Here is a 22,337-nt window from a genome sequence, read left to right on the forward strand (position 1 = left end):
GGTCAAGGGTCATGATCGAGGTTTCTTGAAGAGATCAAATAAAGACTGGGGAATGCGAGGGACTTGAAGCTCTTCTTGTTGAGCCGACGCAAAGCGAGATTGCGGGGAAAGCCGAACATGACATAATCACCCGCTTTTGGCCTCGCCTGAGAAATATGGATCGCATTTTGACTAACGTTACAGCACAACACTAAAATCCCGAGACACATTAAGATATTTCTTGTTGCAGGGTCAATCTTGAGGTATGATGAAGTTAAAGGACTAAGTTATTATCTCACACTGCTTTCGTATCAACTTCCACTCTTGTCTCCTTCTCTCTCAAGAACTGATCTTGTTCCAAACGACTCTTCTTTAGATCAACTCCAATGAACAAGATTGCAAAGCTCAACACGCTAAGCGCAAATAGAAAATAGAAAGGCGTGGATACATTGCCAGAAGGAGTAGCATCGATGATGGCACTGGAAACAAGAGGTCCGATGAACGAGGATGTTTTACCGACGATACTGAATAGACTGAAGAACAGGAACTCATAACCTCGGGGTGTTACCTCGGAGATCATAATCTGGGAGTAGCTGTACCACGGACAAATAAACAGCCCATAGAAAGCTTGATAGACCTAGATTAATTTATTAGCATGAGCCTATGTCCAGTATCAAGGCCCAGTTCCCTCTTTCCTCCGGGCATGAAATCAGTTAAAGACAGAATTTACTTACCCATACTTCCCACACATGATGGAATCCAAACTTATCGGTCCAAATACCTATCATACCCCAACCATCAAGTATGACAATGCCAAGTGCAATGGCATTAAACATAGTCTTTGTCCCTAATTTGTACCGCTGTTGAATAGCCCAAAATAGATAAATCCCAACAGCCTGAAGTGGGTTAGAAGATGTATTCAAACGGATCAGATGCAACATACTTGAGCTGCGATTCCCACAATCAGGAGATATGTTAGCTGCAGTGTGTTATACGCCACTAAGCTGTTTTGTAATGTGCTGACCACAGTGACTGTAGTGTTCAATGAATCACCCAATAAGAAGTATCCTTAGCGTGCTCGTCAGCTTGAGCAATCATAGATCGATAATAGGAAGATTTTCTCACCAATAAGATAGAGCAGGCTCTGCTTCAGCTTCCACACTTGGCTCATTGTATAATAAAGCTGAGACAAGCCTGCCATAACAATATTCCGAGACCCAGGGTCTTGGCCTGGCCGCCGTTTCTCTAAGAAGAACCACGGCAATGAGACAAGTAGCCAGACACCGCTGGCAAAAGCAATAAGGACACTTATGCCCCAGTTATTCTTTGCATCACTGGCGTTGACATCAACGCCAAACATAATACCAACAATAATGGCAAGGATGACAATCTCGGAAAGGGACTGAATATAGAAGGCAGTGTTCGCAAGCTGGCTCCTTTTCATCGTATCCGCAAAATCATATTCTTCACGCGAGATATTGCCAGCGGCGAAATCATCGGACTTTTGTCTCATCTTAGCAGTATTACGTGCAAGTGATGGGAAAGCAGCAGTCCAAAAAGTCAGAGTGGTCTGATAGGCAATGAGACCAACGATATAGAGGCCAACCCCAATCTGCCATTTATCCGCCGTATGGACGCCCAGCCAGGCAAATCCCAGTGCGTAGGCAATAACAGAAAGCACAATGAGGATGTTTGGTCGCCAATTCCCGAAATCAGCGAAACTTCCTATCACGAGGAAGATCACTATCTGGATCGCGAACGAGATGCCGTTGCAAAGTAGGACTATACTTTCGGTGGATCTGAATTTTCCCGCGAAGAGCAGTCCATTCGCGTCCCCTGCTGCTTGATAGAGAAGATTCTGGAAGGCAGTTGGAGCGAAGTCTGGAGATTGTTATTAGAATATATTTCCCACATGGGAAGTACGCCAAGTGATACGCACTGAACAAAGACAATCCGTTATTGCCGATGTAGTAGCTACAAACACTTTAGCCATGTCACCTTACATGTTTGTAGACAACGCACGCATAATAAGCCCAGATTTCCCACTTAGTAGCGAGGTACCGCTCATCAATTTGACCAAACGTCGTGTCGTTCGTGTCCGCATTCAAGGTGAGTTGGTCGATGGCCGGTGGCTTGACTTTGGAATCATCACGAGATGATGGATCATTGGCAGCCATGATCAATGCCAAAAAGGTTATTACTGCAAAAAAGGGTAGGAAGACGAAAGGGTTGGGTTTTCCATCGACACTGAGATTGTATTTCACTGAGTAAATAGTGTGACTGTGCTCTTTCTAAACTGTTGTCATATCTACCTCGAAATTCAATGAACGAATCTCAGTTTCTCTTCTTATCAAGCCAAGGGATTGCTTGTAGATAAGAAGGAGAAGAAGATAAGCATTGAGTTACCTTTCGGCAGATACGACGATCTGTAGGAATATCCAAATTGAGGCGGCGGGGAACCCGCTTTGCAGGTTGAATTGCGGAGAAAGGGAACATTGGCAGCTCACGAGGACATATCAGCTCGCAGGAAATGAGACGATGTGGAGCGGAAACACCTGAAAGTGGATATGCGATCCGACTACACACTCGGGACAGAACTTCCTAGATAGGAATGGTGGATTCCGGTCGAAGCGCATTGAGTCAATATTCACTGAGTAACTAGAGCTTCGGCGGTGCCGACTATTTAGAAATTCGTTTGCGCGCACTTCTTTCTCTTCTCTTTTCTACTTTAAAGCGCTACCGGTCTTGTTGTCCGCCATACCAAGGCGTATTGGAAAGCCCATGAAGACTGACTTGTAATTATCTGTCAACATATTATACGCATTATGAATCCTTTGAAATTGGTAAAGAGATGGAGTTGGGGCTCTACCAAGGGGTCTGAAGAGAAAGAAGAGGCCTTTGACCCGAAAGTATGTGCATCCAGGCGCAATCTGATTTAAAGCTCGAAATGAATTGGAATATCTAAGATTTGGCCTAATAGGTGCATCTCGATTACACACCACCTTCAAAGAAAATCACACTGGAAGACTTACTTTTGAAGCAAAGTCCAACTGCATCCCCAATTGCAGGAACAGTGCCATTTCCCCTGTTGTCATCCGAAGGAGTGAGAGCCTATCGAAGGGCGTTGTTTCAAAAAGATGTCATTGATAAATGTGCAAGCTCCCCATTCCCAGGAACGTTGGTCCTTCGCGATGCAGTCAAGCAGTCAAAGTTTATCAATGACTTTTGGACGCATCCCGAGACTATGAGGATAGTCTCCGAAGCAGTCGACGTGCCTTTGGAGATTGTGATGCCCACCGAAATAGGACACACCAACATTCAAGTTGAGGGGACTACCATCCCTGAAATGGCTAGTAATCTCAAAGTTGAGCCATCGCTGGAAAAAGTTGAGTTGAGTGCCGAAGACCGAGCATATGATCCGTTGAAAGATGCTAGTGCTATCATTCCGTGGCAGTCAGTTTCCCATTTGGTTAATCTTATTTGATACACAGAGCTAACTCGACTGCAGTTACGACTCGTATCCTTACGTGTGCGTCATGATGTTGAGTGAAACAGAGGGGATGATTGGAGGAGAGACTTATATTAAGAAAGGTGATGGAGAATCTCAAAAGGTACGTGGGATCTGATATAATATACAAAGTAACGAATCTAAACATTTTGTAGGTCGAGGGACCTCAAATCGGTCATGCAGTGATGCTCCAAGGCGGCGAAGTTCGACACTTAGCTGCTCGCGCAAAGGGCGTAAAAGAACGCATATCTACCATCACTTCATACCGATCGAAGATGCCGAATATCTACGACTCCAGCTACATGACGAATGTTCGACCATATGCGGATATGAACACCATGTATCCCGAATGGACCAACTATCGTCTGCGAAAATTAAGAGACGAGCTTACCCACTATCTGGAGAGGGCAGAGAAAGAACAAAACAACACCCAAGCAACAGAGGAAGTGCAAGACCTTATAAACAATCAGATTGAATATCTGCAACGAACTTCCCGACAGATGGTCGACCCTGAATACTCGCAACGGCTTGTCAAAGAATATGGAAAGCCCGCATACTATGATGCGCCCAGGATTTGGCAAACCGTTCGAACCTTGCCAAGCTTTGAAGAACTCGCGGCTTCTACAGACGACGAGCGAAAGTGGAGTCCGGATAGTGGGTATTGGATGGACTTGCAGAAATCGATGGAGACAATTCGTCTGGGCAAGCCTCTTCAAAGTGTTCTTGGAACCGGTGTATGGGATCAAACGAAAAGGTATTACATGGGGGATGAGCTTTTACGACAAGGACTCAATGAGGTTTTCCTGGACTGGCTGGGATGTACAGGATTGTGGAAGGTATATGGCAAACTTTAATGGTCGAGAAAGACAATGATGAAACGATATTGGCTGAGAGTCTGCAATGTATATAATGAGTTTTACGGAATCAAATTGCTGATCTATCGTCGCTTCTACCCGGTGTGTACATAAATATTGCCATATTGGGGGTAGCACGGAGTTATCATCGCAGGCGGGAACATGAAACTTCTGTGGAGGACTTTGATGTAGATCAGCAGTATTCTAGGAAGAAATGTACAATTTGAGTCGAATTCCACTGATGTCCAGAAAGGAGGATGCGCTACTCGGAAATTGTTCCCTCCTAAAACGGCGAACATTGAAGCAATAAACCGCGAGCTTTGACATGCGCTTCGTCAAACCACTGCTTTTCCATAAAGCTGGATGTATATCACTGTCTATGCACTTCTTGAAGCAAACTGCGATCTACATGGTCAGTTCTACTCCTATATTTACCATTACATTTTCTGAATTACATCGGCTGTTGCTGAAGCCCAGCAGATCCTCAGTAACAAACGTGAGCGTAAGAGGAGATAGTCGGCCATGCAGGTATCATTTCTATGGAGTTACAGGGGTGCGACACAATCTACAGATATTTACAGAGACAGAAATGAAGATGATGCAGTAATTCAAATGTTGTTTTGTCACTGAACAATCCGAAAGAGAGGTGCCATGCCCTCTCTCGAACCACGCAGCAACCTATCTAATCCCATTGTCTTTCAAGTTTGGGGCCTCGTTAAAACCAACTGAAGTGAACCCATTTGGGAACCTCCAGCAGGGAAAAGAGTACCCCTTGCAAAGAAAAACAACCACACATAAAAAGGACAGACAAATTCACCAAGCTTGATCTGACCATTTCATCTGATCATTTCCTCCACCCAATTCGGGGCCTCGTTAAAACCAACTGGAAGAAAACCCTGTGGGAAAATACAACCAGCTGGAAAGAGTACCCCATACAAACAAACAATTTCCTTGACTTTTCCTCCAATTCTTCAATAGTTTGATATGAGGGTTTCTTTTTTTGCTCAGCAGATAGAGCCTTCTTGCGTGGAGATTTTATATCGTTCTTTTCGCGGCTTTCTTGACCGTTGTTTTGACGGTCTTTTTGATGGTCGTTTTCAAGATTTTTTTGTTGCCCCTGACATTCCTCCGATTTCCCAAAATTGATTTATTGACTTGACTGATTGAGGCCTCATTAAAACCAAGCTGGGCGAAACCGCGTGGGATGAATGACCCAATTGGAAAGAGTACCTAGTTGTCATTGTGGTGGTTTGTTTGATGTAAACGGCAAATGGTGAAGATCTGACCGAGAGAAAACCTCCTGCGAGATTCTCTCAGTCGGAAACAGACTGCTTTACCAGAAAAATCTCAACACGATTGAGTGTCCAGGCGGGAGAGAGTCCGGGCTGGATGGGGATGAGAGAGAGATTCCTCCATAGATCAAAAAGAAAGATAAAACAGTATCAAGAAAAGAGTATCAAAAAAAAAAAAAAAAAAGGAAAAAAAACCCGCAGAAAGAATCAGGGAGCACAAGCCCCGGAAGAGATCAGTTCAACCCAATTTCCTCCCAGATTTTCCTTCCATGTTCCTCCTCCAATGTCCGGATAAAAAAATCCCCAATGCCGAAGCATAAGATTGATCCACGGGATATTATTGAGAATGAGCCATCAACCCAAATGCAGACTGCAGGCGCCGCAGAACACACCGAGCATCAAACCACAGGATTGCGAATTGAAGTTGATTGCACACAATACTGGCAAAGATGTCCAGGTCCCTCAAGACCGAATGGGCGCAACCTTAAAGAGCGAGTTAGGCGTTTGAGGATTATTCGGGCTGACCGTTTCCAACGGAAAACCACAAGCGCCGTAATTTCCACTGAGTAGATCAAACCCGGAGGCTGTGAGGCGTTGTCGATTGTATCCCAGGAGGATAGAAGGATGAACTTCAGGACGTAGCCATGCTGCTAGTGTCTAAAGATTGTATCTGAGATCATTAGCCTGAAGGCCAAGGTGATGGAGCGTTGCTGTTCAACATACCTTATAGTAGTGGTATGTGTACATCGTGTAGGTTTCCAGATTCCCAAGTTCCAGTAGAGAAGGAGAAGATGTAGACTGCGGGTTCTCAATACTCGAATATAGACCGGGGCCCTCGGCTCTCTACCCAAGTAATGAGGCGAGGCGGGATTTACAAAGTTGATATAAACAGGTTTGGCAAGGTCGGTTGTATTAGATGACTCTCAGGATGTAAGAATCGAAGCTGGCGAAACCAGATTTGATGAGGAAGTATTGGGGGGACATTCTGATGGATGCCTGGAGGAGAAAAAAAAAGAGAGAAGAAGAGAGGCTGGAGCGAGATGATATACCTCTCGATATCAAAGTTCATGACTCAAAATAAACGTCCTCGATGTTGCATGTCGAGATGTAAATTGGTAGATTGTATACCCTAAACCTCGGAAAGGCACAAGTTGCCTTACGGAAATAGACTGGTACATTGTTTAAGTTTGGCAGCTACACCATCTGACTTTACAAATATCCCTTGATTCCAAGCAATTTGTATGCTGAAGCAATGTCACAAGGTGACACCTTGCGGTATAAATGTCAAAAGCAAGCTCGGAAATCTCTGCGGATCCAGGAAGTCAACAGAAGTATACATGGGCAGCAAACCAGCTTGATGAAAAGTCCTTGTTGAACCATAGGAACGATGTATTAGCATTTTTTAAATTAAACTGGATTTAAAATGAGAAAATAAATGAGTCACGAGTACTCTGTAGAGATGTATAGATCAGCGACCCTGACCTCTGGAATGTGGTTCATTTAGTCAACGCCAAGGCTTACATTAGCAGAGTTGCCATCTCCATCTTTACAAGATCATCCCGATCTTCACTTCAGCTGTGCACTCGTTCACTCGTTTGGTTCGCGCTGTGTAGATACGATTTGTTTCATCTGAACTGTCTTTGATTTCGATCTCTTTCGCATCCATTGTATGCCTTGCCACTCGATCGTTTCTCGCCGTTTTTTTTCTTCCCGGTATCCACTCCAACATGTCCGACGATGAGTACTACTACGAATACGAGGAGGACGATTACCAGTACGCAGATGAAGTCCCAGAACTAGTCGTAAGTGCACCCTTTCAAGCCCGACGACACCGACGCAAGCAATCAATCCCCCACCCCGAAGCAATAACCTAACCGCTCATTTCTCCAGGACGACCTCGCCGCCTCCGCGTACCACGATGCCACCGGCCTATTCCTCGACGCGGATAGCGATGTAGAAGATTACTTCGCAGACCTGGAATACCAATCAGACGATTATTACGATAACGACCCAACGGCCGACAAAGGTACCGTAAGGGAAATCGGAACGAAGAATGCGCCGGCAACAACAAAACGCCAGATCAAGAAAGCCCAGCCTACAGCCGCAGCAACAAAGACCAAATCCCCTGTCCTCCTTGACATCAAATCTTTCCAAGGCGTAATCTGGAAAACGCCCAGTCTGGATCGGGACCAGGACGTCGCCATCCTCTACGAACCGCACACGGGCGAACAAGTCGCGCTGTTGAAGAACTGGCGGGAGGAATTCAAGCATTCCCAGCCTGCGCTGGATAAATCGCGATTGAAGAGGCGACGGGTGGAGGAATCACTGGCAGCGGTTGACGCGTCACTGTCCGAGGCGGATAATGAAATGGAGCCTGAAGAAGTCGAAGGTGAAGGCGATGAACCCGACAGCTCCGATGAAATGGACGATTCTGCGTCGCGCGATGAGTCCAGTCTCGACACTGGAGATGCTTCAAATACAACACCTGACACGGATTGCGTCCTTTCCATGAAACTGCCTTCGCCACCGAAGGTCGTGATCCCGGTTAAGAGAGGGCGGAAGCGGAAAGCGGTGCCGCAGCAGGATGTTCCTGGTGAGGATACAGCGCCGCCCAGGGCGAAGAGGGTTGAGTCTCGGAAAGGTGGGAGTGATACGGCTAAGGCCAAAGGGCCTGGTGGTTCGACTGGACCGCCTGTGCGCAGGTCGGCTCGGCAGAAGAAGTAGAGTCGACCTGCTGTACTCCGTACGGTACGGAGGATTGATGGCGTGGGATGCAGGGCCATTCCATTTCATTCCATCTGTCGATGACATACACGACGAAAGCGGAATGTATCAATATGCATCTATCTATACAAGCATCTACGTCCTATGGGAGATGTAGTAATATCCCAAAATCAATTAAGCTGTGAAGCCTTCTTTTTTACGTCCTAACCAAATTAAGCATACTCCTTGTTAAATGCACGGCCAATGACCATCCTGCGGATCTCGCTCGTGCCAGCGCCAATCTCATACAGCTTCGCATCACGAAGAAGGCGTCCAGCTGGGATTTCATTGATATACCCGCTCCCGCCCATCAGCTGGATGGCATCGAGCGTGCATTCAGTGGCGCGCTCGGCGGCGTACAGGATTGCGCCGGCGCAGTCTTGCGTGCGGATGGTCATCTCACCAGGTGCCACGGCTGCATTGTCGACTTCGCGTGCTGTGGCGTAGGTGTATGCCCGCGAGGCGGCTAGCTTGGTATACATGTCTGCTAGCTTACCCTGGATCAGTTGGTTGTGGGCGATTGGGGTGCCAAACTGCTTGCGGACGTGAGTGTATGGAAGGACGAGGTCGAGTGCGGCTTGCATGATTCTGGAAATTGTTAGTTTGGACTAGGGGATGGGTGGCGGAGTTTGGGATGCGCACCCTAGGGGTCCTGCACTCAGGACGAGTCGCTCGAGGTCCAGGCCTTCCATAAGTACCTTGACACCGCGGTTGATTTCTCCTAGAAGGTTCTCCCGAGGAACGAAGACATCTTCGAATATTAGCTCTCCGGTGTTGGAGCCGCGCATGCCTAGCTTGTCTAGTTTGCGTGCGCATGAGAAGCCCTTGAAGGATTTCTCGACTATGAAGGCTGTGATACCCTTGGAGCCCAGCTCGGGCTCTGTCTTGGCGTAGACGACAATATAGTCGGCATCAGGGCCCTAGCAGAGGAATGGATTAGCCACGGGAGCTGTCAGCCCATCTATATCAGCCAGCTTACATTGGTAATCCACATCTTGGTTCCATTCAAGACCCAGCCTCCATCAACTTCCTTCGCCGTAGTCTTCATGCTGACAACATCGGACCCTGCCGAGTGCTCCGACATTGCCAAAGCACCGACCTTCTCGCCGGATAGGAGACCAGGGAGAATGCGCTCTTTTTGTTCCGTCGAGCCATTGAGGGAGATTTGGTTCACGCAGAGCTGAGAGTGGGCTGCATATGACAGACCAATGCTTCCTTTAACCGAAATTGCGTTAGATCGATCACCATGAATATTGCATATAGAGTAAGCCTTACCAGATGCTCGACTAATCTCCTCCATAACCACGCAGTGAGCCTGGTAGCCCATGCCCAAACCACCATACTCCTCGTTTGCAGTAACACCGAGGAACCTTTTGCATTCATTAGCATATGAATTCACAACAGATATCTCAAGAGTATCATACCCGGCATCACCCATCTTCTGCCACATCTCCGCAGGAAACTCATTCAACTCATCTGTCCGTGCAGCAACCTCGGCAGGGATCTCGCGCCCTGCAGCCAAGTTAAAAAAGCGAACTGGAAACAAAAAAAGGCGACATACTTGTGAAATCTTGCACCCGCTCTCTTAGCTCTAGTAATTCATCTTCTGTCGGTGGTGCAAAGCCCACGGGGTGCTTCGTGGAGATCTTCCGGGATAAACATGGGGAGAATGCGGGGATGGGATTCCGCCGCAGGGCGCGTGTGGATGTGCGTAGGAGAGATGGGAGAGCGAGTGAGGCCATGGTTGAACGCGAATATGTTGCAGGATCTGGGGTATTGTCGGAGGAGAGGATGTGGGCCTCTTAAATATGTCTCGAGGGAGCGGCAGTCCTCGGCGCATAATCAGGTCGGATTCAAGGGTGTTTATTGTCTTTGCTATGAACTTTTTCTTTATTGGGCTCTTAATTATTTCAAGCGCTATCATACAGAGAATTGAGTATTCTGCTTCCATCTAACATGCTAATTGCACCACCACCATTCCCTATACATTCATATTGAATATCGTCTCTCATCAACTGCGGGTAGTGACGATGACCTCGGGTAGACGCGGCAATCGTCGCACCTCCGCATCTGGGGAAACTCCCGCTTGACCCTTCATAAGTTCCCCGGCTTCAGTCACATACCTATATACCCATACCGCCGCCAGATACTCACCAGAATATGGTCACATACTTATCCTTTGACTTCCCCAGCTGAGATCTCATCCTCTCTCAGCTTCACCTTCTCCACTCTCCCCACAATGCGTACCCCATCCCCGCTCGTCCTCCGGAGCTTGAGCTCACGGCTCGGACGAACATATCAACAAAAGGCCTTCACCCTGCCAAATATCACTCGACCAGCATACAGAACAGTAGCAAGCTACACCCACCCACACCATGCCTCAGCCCTCTCCATCCTCCCCACAGCAGTGGACACCTCCTCACCAGACTACCTCGAAAACAGCCAACAAATGCAAGAACTCCTGGACAAGATGAGCACCCTACACAGCAAAATTGCCCTTGGCGGAACCGAAAAAGCCCGAGAAAAGCACATCTCCAGGGGCAAGATGCTCCCCCGAGACCGAATCTCAGCCCTAGTCGACCCCGGCACCTCATTCATGGAACTATCCGCCCTAGCCGGCCACGGAGTCTACGAAAACGAAGACGTGCCAGCAGGCGGCATAATTACCGGAATTGGCAGCGTCTCAGGCGTGAACTGCATGATCGTAGCAAACGACAGCACAGTCAAGGGCGGCACCTACTACCCGATCACAGTAAAGAAGCATCTCCGCGCACAGGCAATCGCACAGGAGAACCGTCTGCCATGTATCTACCTTGTCGACTCGGGTGGTGCGAACCTGCCACATCAGGCGGATGTTTTCCCGGACCGGGATCACTTCGGCCGGATCTTCTTTAACCAGGCACGTATGAGCTCCTTGGGGATCCCGCAGTTGTCGGTTGTTATGGGTCCCTGTACGGCGGGGGGTGCTTATGTACCGGCTATGAGTGATGAGACTATCATCGTCGAGAATCAGGGAACGATTTTCCTTGCGGGTCCGCCTCTTGTTAAAGCTGCGACGGGCGAGGAGGTTTCTGCTGAAGACCTCGGTGGTGGACTGTTGCATTCGACTATCTCTGGTGTGACGGATTACCTGGCTGTTGATGATGCCCATGCTATTGTCCTTGCGCGTCGCTCTGTCGCTAATCTCAATTACCCTACTGCCAATTCTGCATCTGCTTTGCAGTTGGAGAATGGGAAGGGTGATTCGCTTGTTGTCAAGGAGCCGCTGTACGACCCTAACGAGCTGAATGGTATCGTCGGTACAAATCTGCGTCGGCAGATTCCCGTGCATGAGCTTATTGCGCGGATTGTTGATGGGAGTGAATTCGCTGAATTCAAGCGTGATTATGGATCTACGCTTGTCACTGGCTTTGCGCGTATCCATGGTCACCGCGTGGGTATTGTTGCTAACAATGGTATTCTGTTCTCGGAGTCTTCGCTTAAGGGCGCGCACTTCATTGAGCTTTGTGCGCAGCGGCGAATCCCTCTTGTCTTCTTGCAGAATATCTCTGGCTTCATGGTTGGCGCTGATGCCGAGAAGGGTGGTATTGCAAAGAACGGTGCGAAACTTGTGACTGCTGTTGCATGTGCCGATGTGCCCAAGTTCACTGTTGTATTTGGATCCAGTGCGGGTGCTGGAAATTACGGAATGTGGTAAGTCTTCTCACATCCACATACCTTGTCTGGTGAATGTGTGTCGGATTCTAACTGTGATGATATAGTGGCCGTGCTTATTCGCCCCGTCTTCTCTTCATGTGGCCCAACGCTAAGATTGGCGTTATGGGCTCCGAGCAGCTTTCGTCGGTTATGGAGGCTGTGGGTCGTACAGCTGATCCGGCATTGAAGGAACGCATTGACCGCGAATCCGAGGCCACTTTCTCCTCGGCTCGGTTGTGGGATGATGGTGTCATTCCTCCTGCTCAGACGCGGAAGATGCTTGGTTTGGGACTTGATGCTGCTGTTGGTGGGAAGGCTGAGCCGGATGTACAGACCAGATTCGGTGTGTTCCGTATGTAGACCGCTTAAATATAGTAGATTGAAATGCATGATGTCGCAAATGATCTGTTCAAATGTAGATATGGCAATGAAGTGCATGATGCAGACGTTTTAGTCAATGCGAATTGACTTCTATATCGCGGGAATCTCAGAAGCGTAGATTGAAAGTATGAACACTGTGTCCACCGGAAACCATAAAGATACCAGGAAAAGATATACCAAAAAGAATCAAACACTTTTATCCATTCCGTCGAGAAAATTTTAGAGTCCAGATCAACCAAACCTCGATATGTCAAATATAAGAAACGACACAAAGTGTGCAGTCCAAAGAAAAGAAAAGATACACGGTCAGACGCGGTGAGGCATGCTCTATGAAGGAGGAGAAAAGAAGAGATAGAGACATATCAGCAATGTAGTAAAGAAAGAAACATCAGTCATATATGACATGTCAATATGCATAGCAGCGTCGGGGGCATATGAGGAGAAGAAGAAGAAGAAGAAGAAGAAGGAGAAGAAGAAGAAGTAGAAGAAGAAGAAGGGGTGTCGTAGCGCATGAAAGGAAGTAAGAGGAGGCTCTCAATTGTGAATCAGGAGAAGACGCGAGAGTCAAAGGACCCCTCCAAATGAAGATAAAGGTCCCAAATCAAAGGATAACACACGGCCCACGACGATTCCGGGGCCGTCTAGTATCCTTCTTCCGATCATGGCGACTGGGACCCTCACGCTTGCGGTTCGGATCAGTGCTACTCCTTGAGCCCTCGGAGTCCTTGCGAATAATCTGACGACACAGGTCGATGAAGACCTCGTTGACGTTTGCACGGCGGCGGGCCGATGTCTCGTAGTATGGGGCATTTCCCCAGTTCTGAGAAAGACCGAAGGCACGAGCACGGGGTACGGCGCGGTCTTCTTCCAGGTCGGATTTGTTGCCCACAATTACGATTGGGACTTTCTCGTCGTCTTTGATTCGGATGATTTGTTCGCGGAGTTCGGAGAGTTCGTTTAGGGAGGACATGCTTGTGATTGAGAAGACGAGGAGGAAGCCTTGGCCTTGCTTCATGTAGAGTTCTCTGGATGGGTGTGGTGTCAGTGTTGATTCTTTCGGGGACGTTGTAGGCGTGGTGGAGGAGGATGTATGGTGGTGGGTTGGAGGGTTGGAGGGTTGGAGCCTAGATTTACCTCATTGCCGCTGGGTGTTGTTAGCTTCAAGCTCGTTGCAGAGTACAAGGGGACTGGGTGACTCACTGAATTGTTCTGTTCCTGCAGTATCAAGACTGGAAAGGTTCAGCCAACATCAAACGATACCATAAGCTCCATTACACTCACATTTCCAGTATACATTGCCGACCCTGCCACCAGTGTAAGCAACCAAACCCGCTCCCCACTGACTAGAATCCACTTACATCTACCTCGATCTGTTTCCTGTATGAATCCTCGATCGTCGGGTCGTAGCTCTCGATCCAAACATTTTGGACGAATTGCGCTAGGAGTTGGTCAGCTTGGGAGCTCAGGGCCGGGGCAAAAAGACAGCAGACGGACCTGTTAAACAACTCTTTCCTACTCCTCCTGTTTATGGCGCATATGAATGCCTGCGGTCAGCCTATACCCCATGGAAATAGCTCGGAATCAATGGCCGATGCCTACCAGCTCCCAGAACAACAATATGGTACTCGCGTCTAAACCGGAGGAAACAGGCGATTAGCATCCATCATTGGGCAGCAAGACTAGGCTTAGGAACTCACTGAGGCCGCATTGGGAATCAATTATGTAGTTGTCGGAAAGTAGAGGACAATGGCCGCGTTGATCGTCCCACGTGGTACCACGACCAAACTCCCGAGGTTCTGAAGTGGTCTGATGATTCACGTTGTAGCTTGGAGGGAGAAGATGAATGGTGGTACACGGATCAGTTATATGAGCTGTTTATGTCCGGATAACCCGATGAGGTATCGAGGGGAATGGGGGTTGAGGCTCAGAAGGAAAAGGAAGAGGCACAGATTAGGCTAGTCGGTTCTGCACAGGGTTTTTGTGGAGGAGAAGATAGAAGTTAGGTTGAACACTTCCCCAATCAGATCATCTCCGTGATCGTCACTGGCGGTGTGCAAGGTCCCTTTCTTTCGAGTTTATTTCAATTGACAAATATGCAGGCCTCTACTCATTCCAAATACATCTGGTCACGTGATTGTCACGTGTATGTATACGCCCCGAGTTTTGGAGGTTTCAGTATCTTCTGATGCTTATAGATATGTCCAAGTCATTAGCGGCTATTTGTCCTGTCTTAAGCGACATATCTACTAGATAATTGGCGTAAGATAGTGAGTAATGGGGGCCTCGGTATAGGCGGAGTATGGGATGCATCAAGACTTGAGAACGGACCAAGCGCTGCAGGGGTCAAGGCCCACAAAGATACACTCCCCGGTTTCATGATAGAAAAAGCAAAATATCCAAAATTGTGCTTACAGTATCCATTAAACCGGTCTACCTAGATACTCTCCGCACACGTCATGTATGAATTGGACTTGCTTTGGGGAATCTACATTTTAGGCTTGTTTGCTTTCGTTTCAGGTGGTTTCATGTTTCAAGTTAATAGCCGAAAGTACTGTAACGACGTATAGGTTCATATAACAACGATGTATCACGATAGACATGTCACCACTTCACGATAGAGTACTTATCTCCAGTAAAGACGGGAGTGTATCTTCCAATAACAAAGGACTTGTCAAGTGCTTCACATGGAGCCGAGTACGTCATGTGATCACGTGATGCGCACAAGCAGCCTGGCTCCGTCTCAGCTTGCCAGCTCGCATTCTCACCATCCCTAGTTCCACTGCCATCCAAACTCTTTGACCTGTAATCTACCAGTCATACATATCAACCAAAATGGCTTCTTTCCAGGACCGTGCTCAGCACACCATCGCCCAGCTCGACAAGGAGGTACGTTCCCGTTGTGTGTTTCGTTGGCGCCTGTCAATTCCTCGCCTTCAAGTGCCACAGATCGCAAATCTAGCAGCGATATCGATCGACTGAACTGAATCGCGATCGCATGTTCTCTGGTCTCCCTACATCTGGGTGCCTGTGTTCAGTCCCAAAGCTGACATCCTGTCCTTCCGCAGCTCTCCAAGTACCCTGTCCTCAACAACCTTGAGCGTCAGACCAATGTCCCCAAGGTCTACGCCATCCTCGGCCTGGTCGGAGTTTACTTCTTCCTCGTCTTCTTCAACATTGCTGGCGAGTTCCTCGTCAACTTTGCTGGTTTCATCATCCCCGGCTACTACTCCCTCCAGGCCCTCTTCACCTCCAACACCCAGGATGACACCCAGGTAAGAAATTTCGCTCTAGTGTATTCTATTCCTCTATGCAATTTGCTAACCCTCAATTCTCACAGTGGCTTACCGTAAGTTCCTAATCACCCTATCACCCTGCCATCGCGATATTGCGGGCGGATGAGATCACCGCCGGTCCAGGCTTATCATGCACCACGTGACGTCTTCCCGTTTGCAGACCAAACTAACATACGAATCGATAGTACTGGGTTGTGTTCGCCTTCCTGACCGTTATTGAGAGTGCAATCAGCGCCGCTTACTGGTTCCGTAAGTATCCACGCGACGTCAATATCAATGCAAATGTGCTAACCATCGAACAGCCTTCTACTATATCTTCAAGTTTGTCCTGATCCTTTGGATGGCCCTCCCCCAGACCAAGTATGTTACACTCCCGCGAACCCAATGAATGCAGATAACTGACCAATTCCGCAGCGGTGCCCAAGTCGTCTTCCAGTCCTTCCTCCAGCCCGTTGTCGGCCGCTTCTTCTCCAGCTCCGGCACCTCCTCCAACCTCCGCGCTCAGGCCGAGGCCGCCAGCAAGCCCCACTCCACCTAAAGGGCTTTTGTCTGAACTCTTGAGTAGAGAATCGCATCGACAATAAAACCTCCGCGGAATCTTTGTTAGTTGGTAATCGCGGATCCGATTCTCGGTGTTTTATGGCACTGCGCGAAGTCAAGTTGCTGGCTTATGTTCTGCCGTCATGAATACGTAGGTGCTGGCGGTGATGAAATAGAGAGGGCCCGGGGATGTTGTGACGGGTCCGGGGTTGGATATTCGATGAATATGATGTTATGTTGGAATTTTTACCATTGTGTTGTTGAGTTGCTTAGTCCGTACATTTACCAATGCAGGACCCGGTTACTTTCAGATGTTTCACTCTCCAGTGTACTTTCAAGCTTGAGGCCATGTTGTCTTTCCCGTAGAGTTTTCAAGAAGATATACTCGGCTTGGGTATCTGGTTTGGACAACTGGGGATTGCTTTCGGTCCTCATGTAGTTTCCACAGACCCGACGAATACTTGCAGAAAAACCGCTTCATGAAGAGGTATGCTTGATGGGAGCTAAGGTGCTAGGAACAACCGTATGATACGCCAAGTGGAAGGCGACTAAGATCACCAGCTCAAGTGGTAAGGATATTCAAATATGATGTTTTAATTTAAAGCTAAGCATATACTTAATCAATGCACGTATTGCAGAGCCACCAGCCCAATATCTTGAAATAGTAAACGCCGACAAAACTCCACATATGACCATTGCCCGAGATTTTACAAGCCAAGCATAGCAGGACTCGAAGACTCTGTATGGCAATATTTTTGCAATATTTGATAGATTTCGTAAGTCGTATCGGCATCCGTTGCCCCAGTCAAAAAATGAGCAAAATCCCCCCGTTTGTTGTAACAGTAGTTGGTTGCAAGGAAAGGCAGACCTGGACGATTGACACATTTAATCATCCAGAACTAGAATTCAACCCCACAACTCAATAAAGCCCCATACGGTTGCCCCAACCGTCAGCGCGAGGGTTGACAACGATCCGGTAGGGAAACGGATTTGAGTCGCTGGTAGTGATGGGCGGGATATGATCTTTATCACGGTTAACAACAGCGAGGATCTTCAACGCTGCTTTCTGTAGCATATTGCCCATCGCCTTGCGGACTTTAGCTCGTTCTAAAAAAAAAAAAAAAAACCAGGTTAGCAAGCAAGACCATGCCGGACATAGAGAAACCAGTATATTGTATACTATACATACCAGATTCCGTGCGCGGCGTCGCAATAGTAACATCCAGCGTCCAGATCTCCCAGCAAACCTCTTCCTCACCCTTTCCAGTTAACCCACCAAACCAGTGACCCGGGCGACGCCGTTTCTTCTCATAGAACTCAACCGCGATCCGGCCTCGCACGCCCCCGCCCCCACCTGCCGTCAGGCCATCTTGGCCACCGGCAGCGGAGGAGAGGTGTTGGCGGACGAGCGCGGACACGCGCGACTCAATCAACGTCTCGAGATCAGCGTCGTTGATTGCGGGGAGGGTAAAGTCAAGTACGTCAAAGGTGACCGGCCGGATGGAGGGGAAGTAGCGATGGAAGAAGATGAGGTTGAGGACACCTGGCAGGGAGAGATGGGTTGTTTAGCTTTTTAGCTCTGTGTGGAAGACAATGTCATGCCTTGCTGTATCGTAATTGCTCTGCGGCTTACCCTTTAGGACGTCTCGCACATGAGTGGTGTCGGCGAAGATCTCCAGGAAGTACTCCGGAGGGGTTTTGCGGGGCTCCATCCCCGCCATGACGCAGCTCGCAACCAGGTCGGTTGGGTGCAGTCGCGGACGGTAGGAGGTGATATCCTCACAGTAGGAGAAGTGTGTGATTCAAGTTGAGTATGTGGGATCATGGAAGGGAGAGTAAGCTCGAAGGTGGAGTGATGTATGGGGGCGGCCTGTATCGGCGTTCGGGACCCGCTTATCTTATCATCGGCGAACTTGCAGGTGAAGACGAAAGGTAAATGGGAGGCAAATGTTTCATGGATGATAGAAGCAGCAAGAATGAAGTAGCAAGTAGCAGAAATCAAGTACAGAAATAAGTAAAGGAACAAGTAAAGAAGCAGGGTCCAAGCAGGGATCAGCGGGTTGTTGCGGGATGGCCGCGCCGAATCCGGGGGAGCTCTAGAACGTGACTGTGGCTGGATCAAACTGGGCAGTTTCAGATGAAAATGAATGAAATCGACTCTGTTTCAAGTTTCATCTTCAATACTACTTTTCGTTCCTGCTTGTGGGGCGTGTACGTTCTCCCGTTCACGTTGACCTGTCTAGCCGAGGCCGAGGGTGATCACCGCCCAAAGCCTGTCTCCATCTCCCGACCCCAGAATCCATCGCCCTTACCTACACCATGATTTGAATCTTTCCATCGCCTTTGATATCCCCGAGAGAAGAAACACACACGACCAAAATGATCGGGGCGACGAAGCGCTGGTTCCAGCGCAATCGCAAGGGTCTCGCGATCGGGGCTGGGGTGATTGGAGCTGGCTACTTGGCCGGACAGTATGTTCTGTCCAAGATATCCGAAGCTCGGGAACGTATGAGCAGCGACCGGATTGCTCGCGAAAAGTCAGTGCCCCTTGTTCTCGGTGATGGCCTGTCACCTCGCTAGCAAGCACGCGAGCTTGGGACTGGTTTACACCGATCAGATCCACCAGGATTGGAATCACTAACGATGTCATAGCCTGCGCCGACGATTCGAGCAAAACCAGACCGATTGTACCTACACTGTTTTGGCCTTATTGCCAACTGCTACCGAGAACATTGTCGAGGCTCTCCCAGTTGAAGAATTAACCAAGGAGTTGCAGAAGAAGCGGGCAGAGAGATTGGCTCGGTTGAATGCTGGGGAGGCGACGGGCTCGGATTTGAGCTCGGTGTCGCCTAGTCTACCGGATGATGATCGGAGCTTCCAGAGTGAGAGTTTTGTGCATACCAGCCAGGTTGGGGAGTCTCCTGTAGACTCGGAGGGACAACCCCGACCTAAACGGAACAAGACTCAGCTGTGGAATGAGGTTAAAATTAGCTGTGAGTTTTGATTCGTGAGGTCTTGGCCATGTGCCTGGGTACATCAAAGGCTAACTGTTTGTAGCTATTACTCGGTCTTTTACTTTGATCTATACGCTCTCCTTGCTCACCATCTTCACCCGCATCCAACTCAACCTCCTCGGCCGCCGGAACTACCTCTCCAGTGTTATCTCTCTTGCTACACCGCCTGTCAACGCCTCAACCATCAGCCTGGAAGACCACGATGATGAACTCACGCAAACATTGGGCGACGACTTTGAGACTAATCGTCGTTACCTCGCCTTCAGTTGGTGGTTGCTTCACCGCGGATGGAAAGACTTAATGGGAACCGTCCAAACTGCCGTGGAAGAGGTATTCGGACCACTAAACCCGCGCGAAGACATCAGCCTGGCCAAGCTCTCCGAGCTGACCTTGCAGATCAGAAAGAAGGTAGAGGGTAGCACAGAGGATGAGCGGAGGTCCCAGAAGTGGTTGTCCTGTCTGCTACCTCCAGCAGAAGAAGAGGAGCATGTGCTGCGCGAGTCAGGTGTTGAAGGCGTGGCAGATCCATCCTCATCCCAGACAGCATCGAAGCTGCGGCACTTGCTGGATGAGACCGCCGACTTGATTGACTCGCCTTCCTTCTCTTACGTCCTGACCCTTCTCAACAACGAAGGGTTCTCTACTTTGATTGATCAAAGATGTGCCAACGATGCCTTCAAGGCGCCTACCGCTGCCACTGAGACTGCTCCCCAGTCGTTCGACTCCATCGCCACAGTTGTGCCCTTGGCTGCCAACGCCGAACGGAAGACAAAGCTTGCCAACCTCCTGGCAGTCATGGCCCGCCAAGCACACGTGATTGGCAACGGCTCTCATGCACCGAACGAGTATCTGGTCGCTATGGACCAGAATGTGCGTGAGCTCGAAGCCTTCTCTGCCGTGGTCTACAGCTCGAACTTTGATCTCGAGCTCCTCGGTGCTAAGGAAAAGACGGCGGCGCCTGCCAGGGACACGGATCTGGTTGATTCCGAACCTTTGTCAGCTTCCTTTTCGCAGGTGCTTGTTGGTCATGAGACCGAGCCTGAGGCTGTGGATGATGAACTTAAGGAGTTACCTAAGGACGAGCCTGAGGAGCCGAGCTTGAATGAGCCCTTGGCCGATTCTGCTTTTGATGACGCTTGGAACAAAGCAAATAATGGAAATCCATCCCCGGAAGAGTCCCGGGCAACGCAGTGAGGTCTTGAAGGTATCTTGAACATTGATCTTCGATATGTGTGATTATCTCTACAATAAATACCCTTCCTTTTTTCCCTTTCAGGTGTCAGCCTTGCTATTTCTCTTTTCTATATTTCGGTTCCTTTTTTTCGGCTCACAACCTTGTAGAAGAGATACGAATGTATTTGTCCTTGTTTTGGCACTGGCAAGAAGCCCGGATCACGTATGTATTGGATAATGCCTAGCCGTCGAACCCTCTCTTCTTCTACTCAAGCGCTCCTCTGGCCGTCACTTGCGTGGAACTGAGCACGACTTTGAGTACTAAAATACATGTCAGGGAAGGGAGGCAATAGGTACTAAATAGCATCATCTATCTATATCTTGCACTGTATACTGAGCTCCCGGAACTCGTTATTCGGAAACTGACACGAAGTAATTATATAGCAATTACGACACAGCCAGGCGCCAAGTCCTCGGCTTGATGCATCTTTCCAAATTCAACAAACCCAACAGTATTGATATTATTGCATAATGGCAGATCCTGACGAAGTGCCATTTGGATTTCTGCAATTCGATTACTGTGTCGTCGTATGAATAGCAGTGGCGAGCAACAAGGGTTGAAAACTTCTGACCCATTGTCTGTAGGCTCTCTGGGATCCCAATTCCGTCCTGTCCCGATAGTAACAGAAACGCGAACTTGAGGAATCTTGGACTCGACTTGGCAGATATGGCCGCAATGTAATCCATATTTCTCTCTTATTTGATTTTTGTGGATACTGAAACATCGAGGAATAGGAGACACCAGGATTGAAGGAGCAGGCCCGATGACGCCGCATATAAGCGGCTGTTTGTCACTGTGATGCAAGAAGGTGACGACAATCAATCAAATGAGGTCCTGCAGGAAGAACTCATCTTTGACAACCAATAGGAATTCGGTCCCAGTTCTGACACTAGTCCTAATGACTACGAAAACCCGGATTTCGTCGATGGAATCGCCCACGGAACAACAGGCTCTATGCCATCGTATCTAATCACAGCGTTAACGCCTTATCCGATTCATTTGATGATGAGCGAGATCCGCCCTGGCGACATCACTCTCACAGTGAGGCAGAGGCCGAGCTGGCTTCTCTGAATACGCCACAGAATCCGATGCTTCTTGTCGCAGATCGCAAGGCCGGTGAGGAAGGATGGGTGTTGCACTTGGCTGTGAATCATAAGGGAGAGATTTTGCCGTTTAGAATTCATGATAGGGCGTCTTACTCGTTTCAGATAATTGCAAATTTGATGGAGGGTCAGCATTTGCAAGAAAGCGCTTCAGATCCTGAAGCAGACGAGGAGCGCTATATGAGTTCTGGTGACGGATGGGCACCAGATAAATCAACGAGGAGGATTATGGCCTTTGATGGGAAGCTCCTCAGCTTGCGGGAAAGTCAAGATCTTGGTAAATTTGTACATCATAGCTCAGTCTTAAAGAGTGTATTCTTTCTCTGAACAATACATTCCAGAAAATATGTAAGTGAGTTGGCATATTTGATACAGGAGTCCGGGTTGGAGCAAGTAGTGAGCTTTGCTTAAGTTAGGTTTTTGCAATCATGTTTTGGAGTGTCCCCAAGTGGGAATATAAAAGATATACTGTGCTATGCAACGCGGCTAGCGATAGCCTCCGCTATAGCTGAATGATCCGTTTTACAAACTTATTTTACATACTCAGAACAGGTAGTTAACCGACTCTTCTAATTATACACATAACCCCCTAATAACAAACATAGTTCACGAGCAAGAAGGAAACACAGAATATACTTCGGTGAATGAAATGCTAATAATTGTAAATTTGTATATATGTT

General features: G+C 48.4%; 11 protein-coding genes across 11 annotated transcripts; 6 read left to right on the top strand and 5 right to left on the bottom strand.

The window, feature by feature from the left end:
• Window positions 1-274: 274 nt before the first annotated feature.
• N7446_009718 (uncharacterized protein) lies at window positions 275-2,156 on the bottom strand (the record flags this gene model as incomplete). The annotated part of the gene is made up of 6 exons (XM_058518463.1): window positions 275-616; window positions 714-875; window positions 923-1,047; window positions 1,105-1,860; window positions 1,919-1,953; window positions 2,002-2,156. 6 exons carry the CDS (start codon window positions 2,154-2,156, stop codon window positions 275-277), a joined length of 1,575 nt encoding a protein of 524 aa, XP_058369251.1.
• A 648-nt stretch (window positions 2,157-2,804) lies between these two features.
• Window positions 2,805-4,341, top strand: N7446_009719 (uncharacterized protein; the record flags this gene model as incomplete). Its single annotated transcript, XM_058518464.1, has 4 exons — window positions 2,805-2,888; window positions 2,960-3,432; window positions 3,488-3,590; window positions 3,643-4,341. The coding sequence occupies 4 exons, from the start codon at window positions 2,805-2,807 to the stop codon at window positions 4,339-4,341; spliced, it is 1,359 nt and encodes a 452-aa protein (XP_058369252.1).
• Window positions 4,342-6,031: 1,690 nt separating this feature from the next.
• Window positions 6,032-6,380, bottom strand: N7446_009720 (uncharacterized protein; the record flags this gene model as incomplete). The annotated part of the gene is made up of 2 exons (XM_058518465.1): window positions 6,032-6,280; window positions 6,357-6,380. The coding sequence occupies 2 exons, from the start codon at window positions 6,378-6,380 to the stop codon at window positions 6,032-6,034; spliced, it is 273 nt and encodes a 90-aa protein (XP_058369253.1).
• Window positions 6,381-7,117: 737 nt separating this feature from the next.
• On the top strand, window positions 7,118-8,370 carry N7446_009721 (uncharacterized protein). Its single transcript, XM_058518466.1, has 2 exons — window positions 7,118-7,435; window positions 7,524-8,370. The coding sequence occupies exons 1-2, from the start codon at window positions 7,361-7,363 to the stop codon at window positions 8,355-8,357; spliced, it is 909 nt and encodes a 302-aa protein (XP_058369254.1). The 5' UTR covers window positions 7,118-7,360; the 3' UTR covers window positions 8,358-8,370.
• Window positions 8,371-8,569: 199 nt separating this feature from the next.
• N7446_009722 (isovaleryl-CoA dehydrogenase) lies at window positions 8,570-10,138 on the bottom strand (the record flags this gene model as incomplete). Its single annotated transcript, XM_058518467.1, has 6 exons — window positions 8,570-8,984; window positions 9,039-9,316; window positions 9,376-9,611; window positions 9,672-9,766; window positions 9,821-9,908; window positions 9,958-10,138. 6 exons carry the CDS (start codon window positions 10,136-10,138, stop codon window positions 8,570-8,572), a joined length of 1,293 nt encoding a protein of 430 aa, XP_058369255.1.
• Window positions 10,139-10,325: 187 nt separating this feature from the next.
• N7446_009723 (putative 3-methylcrotonyl-CoA carboxylase, beta subunit (MccB)) lies at window positions 10,326-12,937 on the top strand. The gene is made up of 2 exons (XM_058518468.1): window positions 10,326-12,089; window positions 12,158-12,937. The coding sequence occupies exons 1-2, from the start codon at window positions 10,636-10,638 to the stop codon at window positions 12,450-12,452; spliced, it is 1,749 nt and encodes a 582-aa protein (XP_058369256.1). The 5' UTR covers window positions 10,326-10,635; the 3' UTR covers window positions 12,453-12,937.
• Window positions 12,938-13,074: 137 nt separating this feature from the next.
• N7446_009724 (uncharacterized protein) lies at window positions 13,075-14,181 on the bottom strand (the record flags this gene model as incomplete). The annotated part of the gene is made up of 8 exons (XM_058518469.1): window positions 13,075-13,498; window positions 13,608-13,617; window positions 13,674-13,702; window positions 13,755-13,777; window positions 13,832-13,911; window positions 13,968-13,994; window positions 14,073-14,104; window positions 14,171-14,181. 8 exons carry the CDS (start codon window positions 14,179-14,181, stop codon window positions 13,075-13,077), a joined length of 636 nt encoding a protein of 211 aa, XP_058369257.1.
• A 1,124-nt stretch (window positions 14,182-15,305) lies between these two features.
• On the top strand, window positions 15,306-16,304 carry yop1 (putative membrane biogenesis protein (Yop1); the record flags this gene model as incomplete). The annotated part of the gene is made up of 6 exons (XM_058518470.1): window positions 15,306-15,359; window positions 15,539-15,745; window positions 15,811-15,819; window positions 15,952-16,015; window positions 16,069-16,126; window positions 16,181-16,304. 6 exons carry the CDS (start codon window positions 15,306-15,308, stop codon window positions 16,302-16,304), a joined length of 516 nt encoding a protein of 171 aa, XP_058369258.1.
• A 921-nt stretch (window positions 16,305-17,225) lies between these two features.
• Window positions 17,226-18,027, bottom strand: N7446_009726 (autophagy-related protein 101; the record flags this gene model as incomplete). The annotated part of the gene is made up of 3 exons (XM_058518471.1): window positions 17,226-17,413; window positions 17,496-17,849; window positions 17,940-18,027. 3 exons carry the CDS (start codon window positions 18,025-18,027, stop codon window positions 17,226-17,228), a joined length of 630 nt encoding a protein of 209 aa, XP_058369259.1.
• Window positions 18,028-18,481: 454 nt separating this feature from the next.
• On the top strand, window positions 18,482-20,578 carry N7446_009727 (peroxisomal biogenesis factor 3). The gene is made up of 3 exons (XM_058518472.1): window positions 18,482-18,843; window positions 18,959-19,299; window positions 19,364-20,578. The coding sequence occupies exons 1-3, from the start codon at window positions 18,686-18,688 to the stop codon at window positions 20,512-20,514; spliced, it is 1,650 nt and encodes a 549-aa protein (XP_058369260.1). The 5' UTR covers window positions 18,482-18,685; the 3' UTR covers window positions 20,515-20,578.
• Window positions 20,579-21,312: 734 nt separating this feature from the next.
• Window positions 21,313-21,930, top strand: N7446_009728 (uncharacterized protein; the record flags this gene model as incomplete). Its single annotated transcript, XM_058518473.1, is given in 3 exon segments — window positions 21,313-21,385; window positions 21,422-21,516; window positions 21,531-21,930. Coding segments are annotated over 3 exon segments (528 nt in total), but the record flags the coding sequence as incomplete, so codon positions are not given.
• Between the last annotated feature and the right edge of the window lie 407 nt (window positions 21,931-22,337).

Source organism: Penicillium canescens (genome assembly GCF_028828765.1).
Source record: "Penicillium canescens strain IBT 15451 chromosome Unknown utg000006l_segment0_segment0, whole genome shotgun sequence".
In the NCBI taxonomy this organism is placed as follows: Eukaryota; Fungi; Ascomycota; class Eurotiomycetes; order Eurotiales; family Aspergillaceae; genus Penicillium; species Penicillium canescens.

Bases quoted from the DNA above. Each gene is read 5' to 3' on its own strand.
- N7446_009727 (XM_058518472.1), top strand. From the start codon at position 18,686: ATGATCGGGGCGACGAAGCGCTGGTTCCAGCGCAATCGCAAGGGTCTC. The intron at 18,844-18,958 runs GTCAGTGCCCCT...ACGATGTCATAG, and splicing joins GACCGGATTGCTCGCGAAAA to CCTGCGCCGACGATTCGAGC. The intron at 19,300-19,363 runs GTGAGTTTTGAT...AACTGTTTGTAG, and splicing joins GAATGAGGTTAAAATTAGCT to CTATTACTCGGTCTTTTACT.
- N7446_009723 (XM_058518468.1), top strand. From the start codon at position 10,636: ATGCGTACCCCATCCCCGCTCGTCCTCCGGAGCTTGAGCTCACGGCTC. The intron at 12,090-12,157 runs GTAAGTCTTCTC...GTGATGATATAG, and splicing joins GCTGGAAATTACGGAATGTG to TGGCCGTGCTTATTCGCCCC.
- N7446_009721 (XM_058518466.1), top strand. From the start codon at position 7,361: ATGTCCGACGATGAGTACTACTACGAATACGAGGAGGACGATTACCAG. The intron at 7,436-7,523 runs GTAAGTGCACCC...TCATTTCTCCAG, and splicing joins ATGAAGTCCCAGAACTAGTC to GACGACCTCGCCGCCTCCGC.